This window comes from Oryctolagus cuniculus, chromosome 14 (assembly GCF_051225735.1).
Source record: "Oryctolagus cuniculus isolate XC-2025 breed Fujian yellow rabbit chromosome 14, ASM5122573v1, whole genome shotgun sequence".
NCBI lineage: Eukaryota > Metazoa > Chordata > Mammalia > Lagomorpha > Leporidae > Oryctolagus > Oryctolagus cuniculus.
The window spans coordinates 2,189,808-2,216,222 of NC_142880.1; the positions used below are offsets into that span (position 1 = coordinate 2,189,808).

Genomic DNA, 26,415 nt, shown 5'->3' on the forward strand with positions numbered 1-26,415 from the left:
AAATATACAAATATATAATATTTTATAATATATTATAAACTATATTATATATTTGCATATAAATATGTGTTATATAATTAGAATATAATATATTATGTTATAATATATTAACTAAATATTTATAATATTTAACTAAAGCTGTAAAAACACTGTGTTATGCAAACTGGCTAGGGATTTGACAAAGCGTATTAGTCTCAATTTCCTGTGATGCTCACACGCCTAGATTCTGTTGCTGGTCACTATTCCCGTGATTTCCTTTCATTTCTCCCTCAGCAAAAGCCTTCCCTGCAGATGGGGATTAAGCAGGACTTACAAAATAAAATCACAGGTACGAGTAAGTGAAGAACAGTATTGTTTCTTTTAGTTGGTAGTAAATGACAGAAACTCTTCTTTTAGTTTCTTATTATTCAAAACCCACTAATTCTCAGAAATATTTATTCTTGACTGAGAAAAAGCTATACAAATATTTACTTTCAATTATATGAAATGAATAACCTCTTACCTTGGTGACCTTTCTGGAGTCAGGTCCACTGTCAGATTCTGATTCTGACTCAGCATCTGAAGAACTTTCTTCAGCTGAACTGGATTCAGCACTGGAGGAATCTGAGGATTTAGATTTTTCATTTTCTTTCTCCTCATCTTCAGAATCACTATTATATAATAATAAATTTTGAAATATCAACTTTAAATCCTTTATATGAAGAAGTTTAAGCTTATTTAACAGTGATTTTGAAATTCCAAGATTCATTAATGAAAGGGACACCTGACCTAACCTACCACTGTCAGAGGTGCTTCCTGGGAGAAAAGCTTCGTAACAGGAGTGAGGGTGGCTGGCGCCGCGGCTCACTAGGCTAATCCTCCGCCTTGCGGCGCCGGCACACCGGGTTCTAGTCCCGGTCGGGGCGCCGGATTCTGTCCCGGTTGCCCCTCTTCCAGGCCAGCTCTCTGCTGTGGCCCAGGAATGCAGTGGAGGATGGCCCAGGTGCTTGGGCCCTGCACCCCATGGGAGACCAGGACAAGCACCTGGCTCCTGCCTTTGGATCAGCGCGATGCGCCGGCCACAGCGCACTGGCCGCGGCGGCCATTGGAGGGTGAACCAACGGCAAAGGAAGACCTTTCTCTCTGTCTCTCTCTCTCTGTCCACTGTGCCTGTCCAAAAAAAAAAAAAAAAAAAAAAAAACAGGAGTGAGGGCAGCTGACGGGCAGGGAGGCCATTCTCCTCAAAGAAGGAGTAACACGTGGGACAAACAAGCCACACTCACGAGATGAGCTTAGTCTTTGGACATTTTATATTTTCCAAAAACAGGGTACATTATTATCCTAGTCCCAGAAAGGAAGCTGATCTGCGAAGGTTGAATAACTCACTCAAGGACACACAGACAGGAGGGCAGAGCTGGATCTGAACAGCTCTGTCTCACTCCCAACTCCATGTTTTCCCAGCGTCACACTGCTTCCCTGAGATGAAAATATTTTGGAATGCAAAATTTGAGTATGGCCAGAAACAGGTATGATTACTACAGCATAGCTTTCTTTTTTCTTTTTTTTTTTTTTTAAAGAAACTTACAGCTTATCAAGAGCTCTAACAACTATCACACTGACAAAGTTTTAACAAAATTCTGGGACAGAAAAACAAAGGGGGAGGGGAAGTGGGGAGGCCAAGACGAGTCAGTATGTCGTGGCACTGATGTTTGTGGGGAAACACGGCTGCTGCTCAGTAAAGGTGGGTCCAGGGTAACATCTCAGAGCACACGCAGTCATGTCCGAAGGCTGAAAACAGCCAAGAGTGGCAATTTATTATCCCCCACTCATTGGCTAAAACATACTTAAAAAGATAAAGTTTAAAAAATGTGGCTGTCGCCGTGGCTCACTAGGCTAATCCTCTGCCTGCGGCGCCGGCACACCAGGTTCTAGTCCCAGTTGGGGCGCCGGATTCTGTCCCGGTTGCCCCTCTTCCAGGCCAGCTCTCTGCTGTGGCCCAGGAGTGCAGTGGAGGATGGCCCAAGTGCTTGGGTCCCGCACCTGCATGGGAGGCCAGGAGGAGGCACCTGGCTCCTGGCTTCGGATCAGCACAACACGCCGGCCACAGCGGCCATGGGGGTGGGGTGAACCAACAGAAAAGGAAAACCTTTCTGTCTCTCTCTCTCATTGTCTAACTCTGCCGGTCCAAAAAAAATGTCTCTTTGGTGTAATATATAATTTTTCTGAATACAAACATGGGTAAACAGAAAAAGTTTATTTCTGAAGAAAACAAAATAAAACTAGTATTTGTATGATTAAAAATTTGGAGCATACCGATTTCTGCGATCTGAAAAGATAATTTACACACAGAATAAAAACTTCCCCTTTCCAGAAACAAGACACTGTTTACAGACCACATCACCACAGATACTGTGAACCTAACAGAGAGCACAAACCAACAGCTCCCCTGCCACAACAAGCAGACATTTAACCTCTAGCATCTAAGATAAGATTTTCCAGGTAACAGTGTGATTTTATTATGCATCACTCAATTCAGATGGTAAGTACTGTTTACCCTTCTGCTTAGAGTTTCAGATGTTAATCTAATGAAAAGAATTTACTGGTAACTAGGTTTTTAACTTTGCAATGATGAAAAGCCTGTATTAATTTAACCTACAGATTTCATTTGTTCTGAACAGGAAAAACAATATAAATCACTTTTAAAATCATTAAATCCTGACTTAAATTAATAAAGTCATAATTAGGGCATTATGCTGTGTTTGTTATGGAAGTGGCAGGGCGAGCTGCTTTAATTACTGTCTGTAATAAAAGGAGCAGAGAGCGTACTGTGCCCCATCAGTGCTGTCAGCCACGACTGAGCTGAGCTGCGAGCTCATCAAACGAGCGGGCAGCACACTCTCAGAGAAAGGGCCAACGTGCAGGCAGAAGCCACCCAGTGACAGCCACACAACCCAAGGGATTATCCCCAGTGATTCAAAGTCCTCATGACACTTTAATACACGTGGTGTTGATGGTGGACCTGGAAAGGCACTAGCACTTCAACATTCTCTGGACATCTTCCTTCACAGTCCTTGACGCTAATACCTGGATCATAATCTTTTTAATATGACATTATTTAGGAAAATCAATTGTCTTCGTTACATAATGGCAAATTGTTGAAGGATTTAATTTTAGCCATCAGCAAAACTGCTACAAAAGGTAATTAAGTGTTTCACACCTACTGCTCCACTCAGCCTTCCAAGGTTATACCAATTTTCAAAATGTAACTCTAAGATTTGTTCAACTTCAAAATGAAAACGAAGCATTCTAAGCAGTAGGAGAATGTGAGTTATTACCACCTTAATTCTAAACGATTTACCATCTATTTGGGAAAAAGTACATTTGTTTCCTTGCTCTGTGAATTAAAGGGAATCAGTTCTTGAAGGAAACTCCGACCGGGAATTTACCTCTTGGCTCTGGTTTTCCAACTCTTCTTGGCTGTCCGTTTGCTCCGTCCTTCCGACTCGCTGGCACTCTCACCCTCCTGCTCACTGGGGGAGCTCGCACTGCTGTCCTCACTGCTGTCTGCTTCCTCTTCACTTCCACTGCCAGACTCACTCTCTGAGAAACACAAGGATTCCTGTGATTTACAGTCATTTAATTACACATAACTGCAACTGTCAGTCTGCATCACAAGGGAAACCAGATGCTGGATCCCTGCTCAGGAAGCCCCCTTGCTCACCACGTCCTGTCCTCACCCCTCCCTCAGACCCGGGGCTCCCTGCCGTGGGCAGCTCAGTGGGAAGGAGGAGACGCTCTGATAATGAGCAGAGACCAGCAGAGGTGGACCAGTAAACCACCCTATTTCTCAAACCCACTAGCATCTAGCCATGGCAAAAACTTTTTCTGGAAGAGCTACATAATCATGATATATGTACAGAGACATAATTCTGAATTCTGCTTGTAATGGGAAATTTTATTTACAGAAAAAGAAGGGCAACAGTTGCATTTCCTTAGGAACAAATTTTCAGGTGGAAATGAGCCATTCCAATCATCCCCCAAAAGTTCTGAGTTTGAAGACAACAAGCAAAATTACTAATCAAAGAATTTTTATTTCTTTCATCTAACATGGGGTTCCACAGGTCTAAAAGATGATAAAGTTACATATAAATGTTTTATGTAGGGGTTTGGTGCTGTGGTGTAGCAGGCAAAGATCCCACATGGGAGCCAGTGAGTCCCAGCTCCTCCACTTCTGATCCAGCTCCCTGCTAATGACCTGGGAAAAGTAGCAGAGGATGACCGAGTGCTTGGGCCCCTGCTACCTATATGGGAGACCCAGAGAAAGCTTCTGAATCCTAGCTTTGGACCAGCCCAGCCTCAGCAGCTGTGGACATTTGAAAGGGCGTGAAGCAGCAGACGGAAGATCTCGAACTCTCCCTCTCCCTCTCCCTCCCTTCCCTTTCTCTCTGTAATTCTACCTTTCAAAAAATAAATCCATTTTAAAAAATGCTCTACAGTGCATTTATGTGTATTTTTAAATGAAACATAATTTCTTACTATCTAAAATGATGACTGGACAGAGCTGCACACACCCTGGACAAAGGGAGAGCCCCTGTCTGTGATGTCTGTGACAGCTTCCTGAGGCAGGAACACAACCATTAATGAAAGAATTATTCTAGTACGTAAACAGTGTCTATCTGAGGAAGTTTGTTTATCCTTGAGCAGAGCTTTCTCACTGGTCTATAGCCTTTCTGAAATTCAGCATTTTAAAATGCTTGCTTTGAAGACTGAGGTATTTTCTCCATTTTTGGTTTATTACATCAGCAGTTAATGTATGCAGAGTAATTTAACAGATACTGAAAACCAAGATTTTGACAGGAGAGCCAAGGGGAAAGAACTATTGTAGAGTAAGGTAGCTGATGATCAAGTAATCATAAGGGACCTTGGTTCTCCAAGGAATAAAGATTTTACAGAAAACTGGGTGTCATCTGGTCTCTATGCCTAGGCTAACTGCTACTTAAAGTGCAACTCCACTAAGCTTTTTGTTACACAAATCACATACAGAATTTCAGTACTCAAGACTTGAGAAAACATTTAACTTGACTCCTTCAGTTATCAGATAGCTTCATTCGGCTTGCATAGCTTAAACTCTGTATCCTAAACCCTTCTCAGTTAGTATGTTCATTGTACATGCTTGCCCTCAGTCTTCTGAACTGGATGCTTCTTTATAGTATACAGATTTAAAAATTTTAGATTTTTCTCTGCACAAGTTCTAAATAAATAAATGAGGACAAAATTAAAAAGATAAAGTCCAAAATAAACTATGTCTTATTAAAAAAGTCACTTTTAAGGACCCCACTAAATCCTTATCAAGTGTAAAATCACACTTTTAGCATGGGTTTCTATTTCAGCTCTACCACTTATCAGCTTTTTGTCCAGGAGGCGATGTTAAATGAGAAGAGAATTTGTGAAAAGTGATTAGAAATTACTTTTAAACCTAAATGGTAGGGGCCGGCACTTTGGTGCAGCGGGTTAACGCCTTGGCCTGAAGCACCAGCATCCAGTATGGGTGCCGGTTCGAGACCTGGCTGCTCCTCTTCCCATCCAGCTCTCTGCGAGCAGCAGAAGATGGCCCAGGTCCTTGGGCCCCTGCACCCGCATGGGAGACCTGGAAGAAGCTCCTGGCTCCCGGCTTCAGATTGGCACAGCTCCGGTCGTTGCAGTCAATTGGGAGTGAACCATCGGATGGGAGATCTCTCTCTCTCTCTCTGCCTCTCCTCTCTCTGTGTAACTTTGACTTTCAAATAAATAAATAAATCTTTAAAAGAAAAAAAACAACCTAAACGGTAACCTGTAATTGGCTTCTTCCAACAGGTGCACTTCATTTACAAGCACCTGCTGCCCAGTATGCAGAGGCCTTGCTGTGGAAGAGGCATCACCCACAGCACAGACACATTTCTCAAGACTCACCGCTCTCACTGCTGCTATCAGAAGAATCCTCTTCCTCTTCAGACTCAGAATAGAATTTCTTCGCAGGATTTTCTTTCTTGGCTTTTCCTGCTGGGGTCCATTCTTTTGTCTGCTTACACATAAATAAATAGAAAGATATATAAATAAATAATTATTAAAGGATTCAGACTCATGGCAAACAATCATTAAGAACAGCCACGATGTGGCTGGTGCTGTGGCGCAAAGGGTTAACGCCCTGGCCTGAGGCGCCGGCATCCCATATGACGCCAGTTCGAGACCCGGCTGTTCCACTTCCCATCCAGCTCTCTGCTGTGGCCTGGGAACGCAGCAGCAGATTTCCAAGTCCTTGGGCCCCTACACCCCTTGGGAGACCTGGAAGAAGCTCCTGGCTCCTGGCTTCTGATTGGCGCAGCTCCGTCCGTTGTGGCCATCTGGGGAGTGAACCAGTGGATGAAAGACCTCTTTCTCTGCCTCTCCTTCTCCCTGTGTAACCCTGACTTTCAAATAATAAATAAATCTTTAAGAAAAAGAAAAAAAAAAAAAAAAAAAAAAGAACCACCACACTGAACTCAGAAGAAACTCTAGGGTCCCAATAAAGAAGTTAACTGTTAGAAGGCCTAGAATTAAGATTGATGCAATTCATTTGTTTGTTTTTAAGGCTTTATTTATTCATTTGAAAGACAGAGTTACAGAGAAAGAGACACAAAGAGAGAGTAGGAGAGAGAAATCTTCCATCCGCTGGTTCACTTTCCAAATAAATGGTGACTACAGTCAGGGCTGGGCCAGGCTGAAGCCAGGAGCCAGACGCTTCAGTCGTATTTCTCACATGAGTGCAGGAGCCCAAGCACTTGGTGCCATCTTGTGTCACTTTCCCAGGTGCACTAGCAGGGAGCTGGATACAAAGTAAAACATCTAGGACTCCAAGGAATGCCAGCATCACAGGCAGTGGCTTAACCACTATGCCACAAAGCCAGCCCCCAATTCATTTTTTTTTTTTTTGAAAGTCAGAGTTAGATTGAGAGAGAAGGAGAGGCAGAGAGAGAGGTCTTCCCTCCGCCGGTCTACTCCCCGATTGGCCACAATGGCTGGTGCCAAGCTGATTTGAAGCCAGGAGCCAGGAGCCTCTCCTCCAGGTCTCCCATGTGGATGCAGGGCCCAAGGACTTGGGCCATCTTCCGCTGCTTTCCCAGGCCACGGCAGAGAGCTGGATCAGGAGAGGAGCAGCTGGGACTTGAACGAGGGCCCGTATGGGATGCCGGCACTGCAAAGTGGTAGCTCTATCCACTACGCCAGAGCGCCAGCCCCCCAGTTCATGCTTAAATGTAGGCTCACTCAGAGCCCATTATGTTAAAGCATCTCACTTAATAGACAACTTTAAACACTTTTGTGCTGCTTGGCCCACAGAAGATTTAAACTACAGTAATACAGCTTAGAATAGTGAGGGCAACTATAGGCAGATGCAGTAATAGCAAGGTAGACACAATAATAACAATAAAAGATCAGAGTTGACAGCTTGATACTGAGGTAAAAGAAACAGAAAGAAAACAAAACATCTGGTGTAGGCCATAAACTGCTCAACCATCCCAACAGCCTATCTTGGGGCACCCTGGACTTCTCTCACACGCTGAACTTCCAGCCTGGACGCCCTCTACCGCCGGATCCGAGCCATCTTCCTCCTGGATGCCCCAGGCCCCTGCCCCCCATTTCCAAGCGACTAGAATGATCCTATCAAAACCTCCTGGGTGCGCGATGCTGCGGCAGCTCTTGGCTCACTCAGAGAAGAGGGTGAGTCCTTCCAAGTCTGCAGGACCCAGAACTGCTGCTTCCTGACTGTCCCTCTCCTGCCCACTCCAAGGACACCTCCCAACACCCCAATTGGTCTCACTTTCATCACTGTTTCTTGCCTCACTTTTGAAAAAGTAGAAATATTAAGTACTTTCTAATATTTTCCTGTGTAATTTACCTAAAATGTTTCTATGTGACTTTATTTGTGACAGAGAGATAGAAACAGCATGTCCACTCCCTGACTGCCCAGGAGCTGAGAATTCAGTCCAGGTCTCCCACGGAGACGGTGGGTGCCAGGGCACAATCACTTGAGCCACACCTGCTGTCCGTCTCTCAGGTACGTATCAGCAGGAAGCCGGGTTGAGAAGCAGAGCTGGGATTTGATCCCAGGAACCCCAACATGGCCCAGGGCCATACCAGGCAGTGTTTTTTGTTTTTTGTTTTTCGGATAGATAGAGTTAGACAGTGAGAAAGAGAGACAGGTCTTCCTTCCGTTGGTTCACCCCCTGAAATGGCCGCTGTGGCCAAAGCTACGCTGATCCGAAGCCAGGAGCCAGGTGCTTCCTCCTGATCTCCCACGCGGGTGCAGGGCCCAAGCACTTGGGCCATCCTCCACTGCCCTCCCGGGCCACAGCAGAGAGCTGGACAGAATCCGGTGCCCCAACCGGGACTAGAACCTGGTGTGCCGGCGCCACAGGCGGAGGATTAGCCTAGTGAGCCACGGGGCCGGCCCCCAGGCAGTGCTTTAACCTCTGTGCCTAATGCCTGCTCCTAAGGTTTTTATTGCCTTGTTTTTTTAAGCTGTTGCTCTGCTCTGTCCTTGACAGAACGTAGCTTCTGCAGAGCAGGCACTTCACTATTTTGTACACTGATACAGCCCAAGTATGTTTAGTACAATAAATGTGAGTCATATTTCTGAGCCTCTTAAAGATTTAAAATATTAAATTCAGAAAATATTTGTTTAGACTTAAGAAAAACATAGATTTGGTGTTTAGTGATATTAGTTTTTTAAAAATTTTAATACATTAAATTGTTTTCATATTTGTGATCCAAGTTTCACCAAGAAAAAAAATAAACCATAGTTTATAGTCTCTCTCTTAAAAAGCAGGGAAGGGGCTAGTGCTGTGGCATCATGGGTAAAGCCACCACCTGCAACAATGGCATCCCACATGGGTGCTGGTTTGCGTCCTCGTTGCTCCACTTTTGATCCAGCTCCCTGTTAATGTGCTCAAGGGCTTACACCCCTGATACTCACGTGGGAGATCAGGTTAAATCTCCTGGCTTCAGTCAGGCCCAGCGCTGGCTGTTTCGGCCATGTGGAGAGTAAACCGTCAGCTGGAAGATCTCAATCAGTCTCTTTTCCTCCCTGCACCAGTAACTCTTTCAAAGAAATAAATCTTAAAAAAGTAAATAAAGAACAGGGAGATACACAAGTTCTCAAAAGCTCAAAATGTGTAAGACACACTTGATTCTTGTGTGTGCATTTGACTTTTACTCTGACCCAGTCTCTGCCAGACGGCATGATTTGTTGTTAAGCAATTGACAGTGTGACACAACAACGGTTCTCAACAGTGGATGCACTCACAAACACCTGAGAATGTTTTTGAAAATATGACTACAAACAATAAAAATATTAATACTACAAATGCCTGAGGTTCTGACTTAACTGATGTGGTGCAGTCTGTCTTGGTTTGTTTAAAGATCTCCACATGATGAATAACAAGCAGCTATGGTGGAAAACCACTGCTGCTTCAAGAGGTAAGCTGTAGGCCGGCGCCGTGGCTCACTAGGCTAATCCTCCGCCTGCGGGGCCGGCACACCAGGTTCTAGTCCCGGTCAGGGCGCCGGTTCGGTCCCGGTTGCCCCTCTTCCAGGCCAGCTCTCTGCTGTGGCCCAGGAAGGCAGTGGAGCGTGGCCCAGGTCCTTGGGCCCTGCACCCACATGGGAGACCAGAAGCACCTGGCTCCTGGGTTCGGATCAGCACGGTGTGCTGGCCACAGCAGCCATTAGGGGTGGTGAACCAATAGAAAAGGAAGACCTTTCTCTCTGTCTCTCTCTCTCTCTCACTGTCCACTCTGCCTGTCAAAAAATAAAATTAAAAAAAAAAAAAAAAAAAGAGGTAAGCTGTAGCAACCTGGAAAATCACTGTTTGGACAATAGCAGGAACATAAGGAAAAATTACTTGAGCATATTTGAGTAAGATACTAAGATAAAACATCGGCAGTACTGCTCATATATGTATGTAAAATGTCTCCATGGATGAATACAGATAGCATTACATAAACAAAGGCCTTCTATATTTAATAAAGTCTAAAGTTCTTACTTCTCTTAAATCCAAATAGTTTTTCTGAAGTCTGGTAAAAAGCTAACTTGATCTATGCTGTAAGACTAATTCAACAACTTAGCAAAACTGGGCTCCTGTGCTCACAGGGGTGTGTGTTTTTGGTAATGCCATGGAGTCTACATTCATGCAGTTTCAGGTTTTAAAAGAACAAAAACATTTTCATTGTTCTTATGACCATGACAGTTATATTACTTGAAGTAAAAGCAGCAATAGCAAAATAGGAGAAAAGAGTGGCATTGATTTTAAGGCATGCAAAATAGTCTTTTTCTAAATGATGAAGGAACTATTTTCAAGAACTAAGAAAAAAAATTCTAAAAGATCTTCAAAACTTAGTGGTATAACGTAAATATGCTAAATCTTATATCCTGGAATTGGTGATGTGTAATTCAAAGTGACTTCCACTGTCAAACTGACAGGTACCCTGTTGTTTTTATTAAAATATCAGATTATCTAAATCTAGGCCAATTTCCTTACAAAGTTGTATTTCATAGCAATGACATTTGGTGCTGCAAGATCACTTTACAGTAAAACTGGAAAAAGAGTATATTATGTGCATGAAATACAGTGAAATGATGGGGTAGATGGGGCAGCAGAACCAAGAGGATGTGAACCCCACTTTCTGCACTGTTACAGCGGCATTTGGAAATAAAACTGCTCACATTACTTTTGATATTCAATTGTATCCCTCATAGTATAATTTTTAGCCAGTATGTCTCAGAGATCAATTGATTAAAGGTGTTTTCTTCATGGCATCAATGGACAGTGACAGTTCTCTTCAATCAGGTTCGATCAGTTATAATCATTCTCCATAACAAGTTACCAGTTATTAATTTCAGGAATGTAGCCAACAGAATGAAAAACAAATCTATTTGTTTGTTGCACTGGACAGGCAAAATTAACAAGAGAAAATGAGTTATTTAAGCCATGCCCCTATCAGGCAGAAAACACTGAGAAGCCCACAAGAAAACCAACTAACCAACCACCAACCTACCAGCCAATATAAGGACGCTGCTTAGAGCAAGTTAAGTTGCCCAGCACTGCTAACAATTCCTGAAAAGATAAATTTTCTTTGCGGGGACAGTGAGGTGCCATGGAGGTGAGGAGAAGGCAGAAGTGGAGGAAGCTAAAAAGATAGTTCCACTTAGGCTAAAACATTATTCGCCCAATAACAGAAAGGGACAGATCCATGAAAACAAGGAACAGGGAGAACAGAAATCAGCAGGTGTAGCTGCGGAAGAAATCACACAAGGAACCCCTCTTCATATTCTAGTACCTGACAGATAAGGCGTCTGTTTCTGAAGAGATGTAAGTTTACGCAGATTTAAGTGACAATCAACAAACGTAGTTGCAAGGAAGACAAAGACACACAATTAGCTTTCCTAACTTTCACATATTTTTTAGCCATATCTCAATAGAGACACTTTGTCATAACAGAAACATGATGGTGTTAAATACAACAGATAATAGATCCATGAATCAGCTCAAGTCTCTCTCCTCACGTCACAGAAAACTGAGCTAAAGCACGGACAACGGATTCTAACAGGGCTGGAAGCCCAGGTCTCACTAGCTATGCAAACCTACACAAATTACTTGCGTCATCTAAACTTCGGTTTCCTCATCTGCAAAGCGAGAAAAACAGTAACCATCATTTGTGATCACTGGAAGGTTTGTAAAACATCATCCCAAGAGCCGGCGCCGTGGCTCACTAGGCTAATCCTCCACCTTGCGGCGCCGGCACACCGGGTTCTAGTCCCGGTTGGGGCGCCGGATTCTGTCCCGGTTGCCCCTCTTCCAGGCCAGCTCTCTGCTATGGCCAGGGAGTGCAGTGGAGGATGGCCCAGGTGCTTGGGCCCTGCACCCCATGGGAGACCAGGAAAAGCACCTGGCTCCTGGCTCCTGCCAGGATCAGCGCGGTGCGCCGGCTGCAGCGGCGGCCATTGGAGGGTGAACCAACGGCAAAGGAAGACCTTTCTCTCTGTCTCTCTCTCTCACTGTCCACTCTGCCTGTCAAAAAAAAAAAAAAAAAAAAAAAAAACATCATCCCAAGTACACTGTCAGAGCATGCTAAACGGAGCTAACATTAGTTACGACTGCTTCTAGCTGTGGTTCAAAGTCGGGATGTTTAGGTAGTTAAAGAGGTATTTCTCACAATAATCAAATTACATGGCTGGATTCATTACAGAAATTTCAAGCAATAAACGGTTTCTTCTATTGTATTTGGCTAGTTATTTTTATTTGTTTTTATCTGTTTTAAAAGGTTTTCTTGTACACAGACATCTTTCATATGTCAATCATATCCTAATAAAATTGGGAAAAATAACTTATGAGAAATCTCAGTGTGTATAGTCAAGTCACAGTACACTGGATTAATATTTCAAGTTCAGAATAAAAATTTTTCTACAAACTAGCAACGAACATTGGGAAAGTCAAACTTTTTTTGATTGATGCAATTCTACTTTTTTTTTTTTAAAGACATTTAAAAATTTAGAAAAGCAGAGTGGCACACAGAGAGATAAAGACTGAAATAGAGTTCTTCCATACTCGGCAACACTCCGCCAACACCTGCGACAGCTCGGCTCAGGCGGGCAGAGGCCAGTAGGTAGGACTCCATGCCGGGACAACAGGGACCCGCATACCTGAGACATCATCTGTTGCCTCCCACAGTGCACATGAGCAGGAAGCTGGATGAGAGGTGGGGATGGGACTAAAACCCAGGCACTCTGATTTGGGACGAGGACACCTTAGGCAGCAGGCTAACTCACTGTGCCACCATGTCGGCCACTATCAATTCTACTTTTCACTGTACTAGATATATTTCACGTAGTAAATCTCTGAATAAAATTAAAAGCCCCCATCCTTGTTTTTTCTTGTTTGTAGACCAAAAACAGATGGTATTAAGAAAGAATGTCAATTCCCCTATGTTAATGGCCACCATTTTTTAGAGATCTGGGAAAAGAGAATTCGCAGTGTGAAAGCACTGTATCATTCATTTCAACTGTGATCTGCTCAAAGGCCATTTCTGGTACACAGGGCTCCTACCTGTGTCTAGGCTTCACTTAGAAACAGGATCATTAGAAAACTCAGATAAACATTTCATGTGGCCTTTTTGGAAGAGAACAGCAACAATCATTTTAAAAAATATTGACAGGAGGTTTACAAATCTCTAAACAAAGTAGAAAAAACTCAATCTGGTGAATTTAAATAACTTAGAAACTGAATTTATACAGTTACAAATGCGGAAGTACAAATGTGGGTGGCACTGATACAGGAATTCAATTCTGTATTTCTCTGAAGGGAAGGAACAGAACACGTACGATGGGGGAGGGAAACTACAATTTTTAGTTCCTAGAAAGGCCAAGTGTATATGACACATTGCATCCAGAAATACTAGAACAACGTTCAATTTTCAAGTCCCCAAAAAGCTTATGTACAAAACAACAGTTATCCCACAATCTCCTGTGCTAGAACAAAAATAATTTCAGATAGGTCAACTTACCAACTCCACTACTTCTACATTTCGAACTGATGGATCGGGCGCCACTTCTGGCCAATTAGATAATTCCAGGTACCCAGCAGCTTTAGTGTTGAGAGTATGAGATAAGGTGCCAAGCTGGAAATGATCCCTATCTATTAAAAAATGGAGGAAAATATAAAATAAACAATGTGAGCTGTATATAACAGAGAACAATAATAATCAGAACTCAAGGTAATTGGCATATTACCTCAAATGTCAAGGAATAAATATAAACTAGGAAGCTCTTCATAGGTCAAAAAACTGATTTCAGTCCATAGATTACAATAATCTCCCCCATAATGGTCAATAAAAAAGCTAATCAGTCAGTGTGTTTAGAGGTGTTGCTCTGAAATGTAGCTTCTCTAAAAATTACTTTACTGTGAATATTAAGAATGACAGCACAGTTAAACAATCCATATACATGTCTTGGCACAAACACATCCAGAATTTTAATAGTTTTTTTCTACAGAACTGAACTGTTTTTATCACTTTTCAGCAATTAAGTAAGAAACAAAGTGAAAACCTAGGTATACAAATAAAGTGAATGCATATAATCCGTTGGAATAGCCACTTGTTAAACTGATAAAATATTTAATTAGTCCTTTTAAAAATTTGGGACAAACAAGTCAACCTCTCTGTTTAAAAACCAAATTTAAATATAAAGAGATATTTTTATGAAATAATTTCTCCTAGAAATGTTGATGTTATTGTACATGGAATATTTGATAAACCACTAGGAACATGACTTATGTTCCACATAACACTCTCCACTTAAAACAGGAATGCAGTCAGCGTTTACAGGAATAAACACAGCCGTTACCCATTGTTAAGCTCATTAACAGGAACAAAATCAAAAGGCTTGGAATCGTTTGTAAATAAGGCCTAAAAAACCAGAAATTTTATTTAATTAAAAAAAAAAAAGTTGCTCTGGAGAACAAATGAAAGAAGAGAACACACACGGCTCTTCCATGTCTACATATGCTGATCATTTATAATTTCTAAGAGATAAATTTTAAGCAGTTTAGACACTGGATACACTGCTGTCATTTTTTAGGTAATATGTACTATGCAGTTACAGTCTGATAATAATACCTTTAAAAGGAGACTCAAGCAGTGGTGCCGGTTTCTGTGCTAGGAATATTTTTTTAGCATATTTACTTAAAGCTCCGCTCTTCTCATTCGGAACAATAAGCTGCCTAATAAATCTTGTACGGTCTCTGATGTCGTAGTTCTGATCATACTTGCCGAGATTTAATATGTACTGGGTAAGCAATTTTGTCTGTTGGAAAAAACCAGAACAAGATGAGAATACAGTTATTTATGATTATTGATAACTCTGGATAAACATATTTAAAGAGGTAATAAAAATGAATGGTTATGTCAAACAAATGTTGTTCCATAGGGAATATGCATTTCTAACGCTGCAAATGGGATTCTGAAGCCAACGCACATGTCCTCTTCTGCATGGGGAGGTGAATGCTGAGCACTGAGAGGCAGCCATGTGCTAGATTATTAAATCGCTGAAGTGGAAAGAAAGGCATCATTAAAAAAATAATCATATATGGCAAACCCGCTGAAGGGTCTGCCTGAGAATAATGAATGTGGAAATACAACTAAAAACATGGCACTCAAAACTTAATCGGAAAAATATGCAGGACATCAAAACATCAGAGAGTATTAGAGGCTGGCAAACTGCTTCTCCTGAGGTGTGTTTTATGAAGAGATACTGTCCCTGGCACAAGCAGTGTCTGCACTCAGTTACTTTACCCTGAATTATGACCCATTAAAGCAGACACATGAATCACTGAACTGGATTACTGCAAATTATTTGCAGTGCATTTAGCTGTTACTTTCTCATAAAAGCAAGCTGCTGATGCCCTCTGAAAACTAGGATAAAAGACTTCTTCCACTTTTCCCCACGTTGCTTATAGCTTCTAGTAATACTGGTCATTTATTTATTTATGTAAGGGAGCAACTTATTACAGCAGCTTTTATACCATAATAAGGCTCCCACAGTCAATATATGAAATGCACTGCATTAACATATATTGAGATAATTTTAGTAATAATTAAGCCAAAATTGAAATTTTATCAGAACATGTCTATATTTTTAAAAATAGTTATTTTATTGAAAGCCGCATAGTGTTAATTTAGAAAGCTACACATACAAAATTTTAATTAGAGGTTAAAGAATCAGAAAATGGGGAAAAACTAAACTGAGGAACAGATCATTTTCTACACATTAGAAAAAGACAGAAGCAGTCGAGGAGGGCAGAGCTAAGGACAATTCTAGAACAGTAAGCCAAAGCACAGGCACAGTGTGGTAAAGTCTTTTACAACAGTAATTGGTTAGAATAACTGATCTGAATAGAAAGCAACCTTCTTTCAGTACCAGGGTACTTAAAAAGCATTAACATAGTTTTATTAAGGCAGAATGATAAAAAACACAAGTGAGAATGTTAATAGAGCTATTCTGAATTTGGTTATCAACAATTGCTATTCTAGTGAATTGCTAGACCAGGCTGGTTCAACTACAGGGTAAGAAAAACTCTATGGCCCATTTCTGAAGACAATTAGGAAAACAGTCACCAAATGAAAAATACAACAAGAGCATGTGGTACACTGACCTGTCTAACTGAGGAAACCTGAGCAACCCATTCTACCATTCGTTTTCTCCAAGAGTGAGAATTTACAAACAGGCTAACTCTAGAGTCCATCATAGGGCTGAGATTTAGAATCTGTAACTGAAGTAAATAACAGAAATTAAGCTGTTAATTCTGACTAATTTTTTTGAGCTATCAGAGTGGTATATTTTGTTTATATTTCTTGTCCCCAAAATTAATTTTCAGGATATGAAACTTTTTCTGTATATTAAAGACACTATTGAGAGTAAGATAAGGCACCCAAAGTAATTCAAATTATATCATTTAAAAATATATATTTACTGACTACAAAACTTACATTGTATGTTTATCAGTTTTATTAAAACATTTTCAAAAGTAAAATTTTTTAAAACACAAAAGCATATCTGTATACAGATGCACAACACCAGCAGGACTACCACTGACCACATCCACGTGCAGCACTCTCACCACTTCCTTCCTGCGGTTCACCTTCAGCACCAAGCTACGGCCAGTTCTCTCAAGAAAATGCTTTTCAAGTGTGCTATCCTTAAATGTGTTTTAAAAAATAACATTGCCTACAATCTTTTTCAACATTAATTTTGTGAGTAATTATAAAATTGTTGACATCTTCAACGTATTTTTCTCTGCAGACGATAATATTTTTAATGGAGAAAGCACTGTTTCCGGTATTGCTGAAGAACCTAGTAAGCTAAGAGAACATTCTGTTGCTGGAGGAACATTCTCGTTTTCTCTTTTTTATTGGTAGTTATAAACTTTTCAAACTTAAATAGCTTACATTCCCCTCTCTACTGAATGCAGGTTTTTTTTTTTAGTAATTATTTTTATGAGACAAAACTTTGAAATAATTCATTATCCTTTCTTAAATATTTCACCAGATTTAGATACTGCAAAGTCAATAGCCTTCTCTCACTCTGACACAAAATACAAGCTCACTCCATCACAGACAAGCTTCATCACGAGTCTCCACAGCAGCGAGAGTCAAGAGCTTCCAGCGAAATCCCGAGTTCTCACCTTTCCATTCGCTCAACAGATAAATGTTAAAGTCTTCCTGCTTTCAAGATCTGGTCCTAAAACATGCTACTCTAAACATTTTCAAACCTGGAGGCTTTGGTATTCTGCCTGGTGATACTTTAAAGATTTCTAAATGATTTTTTAACTGAAATCTAACCAATGCACATATAGTAGACTTATTTATGAACAAAAAAGTTCTATAAGGCAATAGAGGACACACCAGTCAATCACAAAGCAATTCTAAATAAAAGCCTGTTCCTAAATCCGATGAAAACACCCAGCGGGCAGAGTGGCAGAGGGAGCACGTCAACGCTCCGGGCTCTCCTGCCACGTAAGAACCGGCAGCACCAGCCCGGAGCATGCCTCAGCCTCACTGCAACAGCAGCGTCTGAACGCCCCACAACCAACCCCAACATCTCTGCTCCAGAGCTCCCACCGTGGAAAGAACAGGTTGTACCCCGCCAACACCCTGTCAGCAAAAACAGATCCTTTTATCTTCCATGCCGGGTGTGTTTAATTTACAACAGCATTTACAGCATTTTTGACAGAAAAAATTTCCAAATGCTTTACTGTGGTTCCACATACAACACTGACAGAATATACAAATGATTCAAACAAAAAAAGGTTAAACTATTATTGGAATGAACTGATTTTTTTTTTTTTTTGACAGAGTGGACAGTGAGAGAGAGAGACAGAGAGAAAGGTCTTCCTTTGCCGTTGGTTCACCTTCCAATGGCCGCCACGGCTGGTGCGCTGCGGCTGGCGCACCGTGCTGATCCGATGGCAGGAGCCAGGTGCTTCTCCTGGTCTCCCATGGGGTGCAGGGCCCAAGCACCTGGGCCATCCTCCACTGCACTCCCGGGCCACAGCAGAGAGCTGGCCTGGAAGAGGGGCAACCGGGACAGAATCCGGCGCCCCGACTGGGACTAGAACCCGGTGTGCCGGCACCGCAAGGCAGAGGATTAGCCTAGTGAGCCGCGGCGCCAGCCCTGATTTCTCTATTTCGAAACCAGCCATGTGGGGGAGCTGGCGTTGTGGCACAGCAGGTTAAGCCTCTGCCTGAGATGCTGGCATCCCATACGGGCACTGGTTCAAGACCCAACTACTCCACTTCCAATCCAGGCCCCAGATAATATGTCTGGGAAAGCAGTGGAAGATGGCCCAAATGTTCGGCCTCTGCATCCCGGTGGGAGGCCCGGAGGAAGCTCCAGGCTCCAAGCTTCAGCCTGGCCCACCCCAAGCCAATGCAGCCATCTGGAAAGTGAACCAGCAGATGCAAGACTGATTGATCTCTGTCTCTCCTCCTCTGTAACTGCCTTTCAAATAAATAAAAAATAAATCTTAAAAAAATAGAAACAAAAACCAGCTGTTTGGGCTCTTTTTCTACAAATGGAGCCAACACATTAACAGCTATTGCTTCATTTTTCATATGTGCAAAAAGAAACCTGAAATGAAATGTAAATTTTTGAAAAGTTGCTTGATCAAATGAGGGATCATGTTTCTCCTAGTCATGTAAGCCTCCTCTGCACCTGTGTGCGTTACATCGGCAGCTTGAGGCAGAATCTTCCTGAAGTGACTCTTGCTGATCTGTGGTGTCTCCTGGCTGCTGTGTGTGCAGTGGCACCACAGCTCCCCTGGTGGCTGGCAAACACTGGCAAGTGCGAAATGCGAAGTCAGCTCTTCATTTTTCATTCAACAAACACTTCAATCTTAAAATTTACTGCTGGTGTTTTATACCAAAAAGGACAGCCAGACAATAAAATAAACAGGTTTGGATCTACACTGTACCACAAATGAGAAAGCTACCGCGGCAACAGTGCTTGGCCACTCTCTTTAATGATCTGTCTTCTGCACCTGCTTCAGCCATGACACACCCCTGACTTCCCATGTGTTCTGACTCCCCACTCGGCCCGGGGCTCACACATCTCACGAGCCACGGCACAACTCTCTAGCACATCAAATGAACCACTGCTGCATACCCTCCTCACCACTACCAGGAGAGTCAAACCCTTGCCTAGCTTCTCCCACCTGCCTGATCGGAATGCAACTCATTTTTTCAGCACACATCCAATGAACTAGATCTGTAAAAACAAAGTATAAGGGTATTGCAGCATAGAGGGCATCCCGGCATGCCAGGGGGGTGTCGGCTGGAGTCCTGGCTGCTTCTCTTCTGACCCAGCTCCCTGCTGGAGGCCTGGGCGGAGTCGGGTGTAGGGGACAGGGATCGGTGGGGACGGGCAGCAGAGGATGGCCCAAGTACCTGGGCCCCTGGCACTCATTTAAGAGACCTGGATGGAGCTCCTGGCTCCGGCCATCACGGTTATCTGGAGAGTGAACCAGTGGATGGAAGATCTCTCTCTCTCTCTCCAACTCTCTCTGTAATTCTGACTTTCAAATACATAAATAAATCTTTAAATTAAAAAAGTATGCAACATTTAAGTAAACAATCATGACTTTTTAATATAACCAGCAGCCCAATCCAAAATCATATGAGACATCAAGCGAACAATATAATGTGCTTTTATTAACAGAAGTACTTATATTTTATATATACCTATTTATTAAGATTTGATTTTAGATTAATTTTCCTGCAAAAATTTAAGAAGCAATTACTGGTACCAACTAACGACTGATGTTACCCAAACACTATTTACACCAATTGCATTCTGCTCAGATTCACTGTAAGTCTCCATGAAACAGCAGAAATGAATCTGAGGGAATCTATAAAAATTAAGAATTCATTATTTAAAACAATTTTCAAAATACTGGTATTATATTTTTACCTAAATATTCTGACAAGTGGTATTTATGATAAACTGGTAAATATTAAAAATAGCTTTCTTCTAATAGCCATGTGTTGCTTAATGAACAGAATACTTTCTACGAAATGCAGCGTTTTGCTATTTAGTTGGACGCAAACATTCCACAAATTAGATCGCTGCAGCACCACGAAGTAACAGACGAGCAGATCCCATGGGACTACCTGCATATGTGCACGTGTGGTCCACAAGTGACCAAGGTATCACCTCACACTGCACAACTACAGTTCACAGGGTAGCACAAAATAACAAAGAACACCTTTTAAAATATCCCAAAATCAGCTTAGAGACACTATTCATATAAGACATAAAAAATGTACACAAAGCTCACTATAATCAAGATTAGCATTAGTTCCATGAGGTCATTATTTTTATTTCTTAATATTTTTAAAGATTTATTTATTTGAGGGGCCAGAGCTGTGGTACAGCAGGTTAGAGCCCCGGTCTGCAGTGCTGGCATCCCGTATGGGCACTGGTTCAAGTCCCAGCTGCTCCACTTCCAATCCAGCTCTCTGCTATGGCCTGGGAAAACAGTGGAAGATGGCCCAAGTCCTTGGGCCCCTGCACCCGTGTGGGAGACCCAGAAGAAGCTCCTGGCTCCTGGCTTCGGATCGGCGCAACTCTGCCCATTGCAGCCAATTGGGGAGTGAACCAGCAGACGAAGACCTCTCTCTCTCTCTGCCTCTCCTCTCTCTGTGTAACTCTGACTTTCAAATCTTTTTTAAAAGATTTATTTATTTGAAAGGCAGAGTGTTGAGAAAGATAAAGAAAGAGACAGACAGCAGGGAGGCAGAGAGACAGAGACAGAGAGGGATCTTGCACCACCTGGTTCACTCTCCAAATAGCTACAACAGGCAAACCTGGTAGCCTGGAGCTTCTTCGGGTTCTCCCATGTGGGTGGCAGGGACCCAAACACTTGATCACCTTCTGCTGCATTCCCAGGCACATCAGCGAGAAGCTGGATCAGAAGTGTTACAGCCATGACTAAAACCAGCACTCTAACGTGAGATGCTGGGATCACCAAGTGGCAGCCTGACCCACGGAGGCACAATGCTGCCTTGAAGTCATTGTTTTTAGAAGGAAGGACACTGGGAGCTGGCGTTGTGGAGTAGCAGGTAAAAGCTGCCACATGCAATGCAAGCATCCCATATGGGCGCTGCTTCCAGTTCTGGCTGCTCTGCTCTGCTTTCAGTCCACCTCCCTGACGTGCCTGGGAAGAGCACAGAAAGACGGCCCACGTGCGTGGGCCCCTGCGATCCACGGGGGAGAACTCAAAGAAGCTCCTGGCATCCCAGCCTCGGCCTTTGCGGCCATCAGGGGAATGAACCAGTGGGTGGAAGATCTCTGTCTTCTCCTGCATACTCCCACCCCATAATTCTTTCAAATAAATAAATAAATCTTAAAAAAAAAAAAAAAAGGAAGGATACTTACAAATGTGTTTGGGAAATGCAGGCAGGCATCACAGAACTCTTAACCTACAGCAGAGGCAAAACTAAGCGACACAAGTGCTCATCTAACCAATCCCTAAATTTCAGGACTAAACAGGATTTTTTTAAGTGAATTTAATCAGTGTCTCAATTTACCAGTATTCTCTGTCAGCCTGTGAAGTTTTGTAAGGACTTCCTCTCTATGTTATATTTACTTGAGGTTTTCAAAACCAAGAAAATGTATCCAAAAAAGGGGTAGAGATGTTGCTGGACAATGCCTGAGCATCCTCTTGCTAAATTATGTTGGGGGCAGTAAAGAGATTCTCCAAAGACCTGAATCACAGGCCAAGGAGATTTACCTTTAATTTCAAGAGGGAACTCCAAAACGTCAGTATGATTGATAAAATGTATAAATAATAAGAATTAATCAGTACTCAATGAAGCAACTTCCTTTTTCAATGGCAGAAAAACAGAAACTTAACTGTCTCACAGAACACAACTAAAATAAATGAACTATAACAACCATATCACTGTTTCAAAAGCATTAAGTAAAAAAATAAGCTGCAAAAGTATATCTAAGCAGGATACCTACTTACACGAAAACTCAAAACTCATAATAAAAATACAGAAGTTGTGACTGGAAGAAACACGCCAACAACACAGAAATGGTTCCAATGGGGCAGATCAGAGACCACGGCAGGGCCTGAACTCCACTGGGAGTATGCTGGGACGGGCTGCAAAGGCGACCACTCAGGGAGCGTGACGAGCAGAGGCCTGTGACGAAATGCGGTGGGCTCAGGAAACAGCAACTGAAGCACTCTGCCCTGGCCAGCGTTTGGGGGGCGATAAAGGGTTTCCTTGGGATTCCCAGAACTGTGACTGTTACTGTAGTTCCTAGTTTTTAAGTAATCGTGTGTAACTTCCGATTTCTTATGAACACTAAAACTTATTATTCCTAGTTTTTCTGTGTTTAAACTTCCTTGTTACAAGACCCTGTTTTTGTAGAACCACACACTGTTTATGACTAATCAATTCTATCACTGTTGACAACAAAAACCGGGAGTAATCGCACGTCGGGGCCTCTGCCACTGCCTTCGGCCCCGACGAAGCGGCCCCTGGTTTCCCCAGGCTGAAGCCCTTCCGCTGAGTCTGCTTCTTTACCTAGGCCAGGTCGCTCCTCCTTCAGGTCAACCTGACACCCTGCCATGCTGCACAGCAGTTCTACCTCCCAACAGTCTCTTTTAAATCATTAATAAATATGGCATATGGTTAACATGAACTTATTACCAAGCGTAGATACACATACATGCATTGAAGCTACAGTCTGCAATGTTTCAGATCTAACAATAAAAACACAATCCAAGAAAAAAACCCTACATTTAAATGATGACACACTATTAGAGAAACTTTAAAAACCAATGCATCCTTTATTCAAGAAGGTTTTAATTGCTATTAATCAGCTTAATCAAATCTTAGCTTTCTGTTTCCAACTTGAGTAGATTATGTTAAATCCCTACAAAGACATAAATTAAGAAGTAAGTTTCAACGTCTTTCAACACTCTTGCCTACATAACAGCGGAATTATTCCCCTGTGAGAGTACTCTAACAGAGTTTTCTACCCTGGATGTTTCTTTTAATGCAATTCTCCTGCCCCGTCCCCCAAATTTGCAAGTAGAATTTTATCATCCTTCTCTCAGCAGGATAAACCCAAATGAGTGTTGTTCCCAAGGACAACACAATGTTTCAGGAACTAGTTCTTTACTGAAAATAATCATATCCCCTAGGAAAAATGTAGCAGTTGGTTAACAGGGTAAACCCAGTTACAAAATAAGCAGGGTAACTGATGTGAACTACTTGATGCCAGGAAATCTAAGCTTTTCACAAGCACTGTCTCACTTACCCTCACAGTAACCTTGGGAGGTACGTACAGTCAGTTCTGCTCGAATGCTTGTTTTGAAATACGCATTTGTTCCAACTCAGCTGACGTACTAGGGAATGATTTGGGCATGGCATGAATTTTGTGTGTGATTTGTTCTGCCAAAAACACTAAATGAAGGCAGAAAAATGCAGCCAGCTGCACCAAGCTGTGAAGGAACACACACACGTGCCCACCTCAAGCACCTCCCTTCACCGTTAACAGGGATGCGCTGGGGCCACTCCCCTTCACAGGGGTGCAACTTTCCATCAGATTCCAGATTTGGACTCTTCTACTGTTTAACTTGCGGGTGCCAGTACAGCCTTCCCAACACCTCCCGTCTATACAAGATCTCAGGTCTTCTTGAAGACCAAGAGCGGCACACATGGTAGTATTTACGTCCTTACCACTGACCTTGTTTTGTGAAACCATGCTCCTGCTTTTGTCAGCCTTCTTTTTATTATTTTTAAGTGAGCTTTTATTCAGTGAACACAAATTTCATAGGCATAGCTTTAGGAACACAGTGGTTCTTCCCCCCCATCCACCCTCCCATCCCACTCCCATCGCACCTCTTACTCCCTCTCCTATCCCAGTCTTCATTCAGATTTATTCTTAATTAACTTTATATACAGAAGACCAACTCTATACTAAGTAAAGATTTCAACAATTTGCACACACACACACAGTATAAAGCGCTGTTTGAGAACACGTTTTATAGTTGATTCTCATAATACGACTCATTAAAGACAGAGGTCCTGCATGGGGAGCAAGTGCACAGTGACTCCTGTTGTTGATTTAACAATTAACACTCTTTTATGGCATCAGTAATCACCCATGGAAGCCTTCTGAGTCCACGACAGGGTTCTGCTTAAAAAACAAAGTCACACTGCAGTTTTCAGTGCTGTGACTCTAGCTGCATTTTCTAATGATCCCCCTGGTTTTGTTGTACGGTTAGTACAGCACGATGATCTTTAGGAACAAGTAAGCTACATCACAGCAAAACTGATTCCATTATCAAACCCACGTACAGATGAGGAAGCTAGTTCTGGACAAGTTATTTAATTTTTCCAAGATCATGGAGCCGCTAAGCACCACACCAGGGTTGAAGTCACAGAGTTGGGAGGCTGCGCTCTGCCCTGTGTCCCTGCTGCTGGCATCAGACAGCTCTGCGGTGGATACTGCACACCGTTAAAAACTGCTTTCACATGCAGGCTTCCATCTGAGAGAGTTCAGAGCTAAAAAAAACTTCAACTTAAGAAATAAGTCCACCTAAAGTAGCTTAAACATAATGTTACAGTTTAAAAGCTATACGAAAAATTACACAAAGCAGCTTTATAACTGTAGACCAAAAAATTAAAAAATTTAAATATTAAATATATAATAATCAAAATAATCAAGATGTTGATTTTCCAGATACTGTAATTATTTAGTTCTAGAGCTTCCACTTGATTTTCATTTGTAGTTTTTATTGCTATACTTTCTTATCTTTTCATTCATTGTGGGTATGTTTTCATTTATATCATTAACTATATTTTTAATAATTATTTCAAAATGCTTGCCTACAAATTCCAACAGCTGAGTTATCTCAAGGTTGAGTTCTGTGGATTTTTTTCCATGAAAATCAATCAATTTCCTGGTCTTCTTTTTCACTGTGGTTAAATAAAAATGAAATTATTTTAACCATTAAAAATCTTGTTCATGTATGCATTTCAAAGCCAGAAAGAGAGAACGATAGCAGACAGATAAATATCTCCCATTTTTCTGGTTCATTCCCCAAATGTCCTTAACACCCAGGGCTGGGTCAGACCGCAGCCAGAACTGGGAACTCAAGTGGGTCTCCCGCACATGTGCGGTAGTTCAGCTGCTGTGCACGCTGCTTCCCAGACGTGCACTGGCAGGAAGCTGGATCACAAGCAGAGCCAGGACCTGAAGTCAGGCACTCGGATATGAAACGCAGGTGTCCCAGGTAGCATCTTCTCCGAAAGATTTCTTTTATTTATTTGAAAGGGAGAGAGAGAATCAGAGACAGCAAGAGCTATTTTATCCGCTGGTTCACTCCCCAGCTGGCCACAGTGATCCGGGCTGAGCCAGGCCATAGCCAGGAGCCTGGACTCCATCTGCATCTCTGAATGTGGGTGGCAGGGTCCCAGTACTTGGGTTATCTTCCGCTGATTTCCCAGGTTCATTAGGAGGGTGCTGGCAGAACACTGGGACTCCAACTGGTGCAATGACACGGGGTGCAGGATTTGCAGGTGGTGGCTTCACCCACCATACCTAATGTCCACCCCTGCATGAAGTCAAGAAAAACAATCTGAGAGCAACTATGCTGCCTTTAAATTCACTGGATAAAAAAAAAAAAAAAAAAGGAATATACTCCATAATTTCTAAAGAGAATAGTATATTCCACTAGGATCAAAGACCAAACCTTTAGTTTTGTTCCGATTATTTCATTTTGTAATAATCCATAAGTCATATATATGTAGAGCAGCCATCCCAGACAGAAAATCCTTATATTCTAAATCTTAAATTGACCGTCATGATACCCGACAGAAGTTGGGGAGTTTCAGGTAACATTCCCTGTTTTATCAACAAACGTGAAACTCAACCACAGAGACCTCCTTTCCTTTACTCGGGCTTTAAAAAGATTCTCACTGCATGAGACATCTACAAGACACTTAGAAACAATCAGATCGCTTAAAGTGTGAAGATAAAATCTAAATCACGGAACTGTGCTCCAATATTTCTAATTATCTGACATAAATCTTGTGTATCAATCAGCAAAGCTGTAATAATGTCACTCATATCACAACCAGGGATGAAGACAATTCCAAAGAATACGAAAATGAATTTGAGGATTCACTCAGGACCACAAGGAAATGAACGCAGGCGCTGGGCAGAGTTAGAAGGCAGGCGGGCAGACATGTCTAAGAGGGGAGAGAGGATGAGAAGGGGGGGAGGAACAGAGACAAGGCATGCAGCATAGCCTGCATGCAAATTATCAAGAATCGTTTTCCACCCTTGATGAAC

At 42.2% G+C, this 26,415-nt stretch overlaps 1 protein-coding gene across 11 annotated transcripts in view; it reads right to left on the reverse strand.

Moving 5' to 3' along the window:
• AP3B1 (adaptor related protein complex 3 subunit beta 1) overlaps window positions 1–26,415 on the reverse strand; it is a 269,201-nt gene that overhangs the window by 98,708 nt on the left and 144,078 nt on the right. For 7 of the 11 annotated variants that reach the window (XR_016220329.1, XM_051837573.3, XM_051837576.3 and 4 more), the window contains 5 exons: window positions 14,664–14,850; window positions 13,554–13,684; window positions 5,929–6,040; window positions 3,426–3,579; window positions 503–650 (listed from right to left, as the gene is read on the reverse strand). Coding sequence is in view for 10 of the 11 variants with exons in the window: in XM_051837573.3 (XP_051693533.2) it covers window positions 503–650; window positions 3,426–3,579; window positions 5,929–6,040; window positions 13,554–13,684; window positions 14,664–14,850 (732 nt within the window). In the remaining variant the exon portion in view is untranslated. The remainder of the gene's footprint in view (window positions 1–502; window positions 651–3,425; window positions 3,580–5,928; window positions 6,041–13,553; window positions 13,685–14,663; window positions 14,851–26,415) is intronic. The other 4 variants (XM_070056312.2, XM_051837574.3, XM_089312899.1 and 1 more) reach the window with 1 other exon arrangement.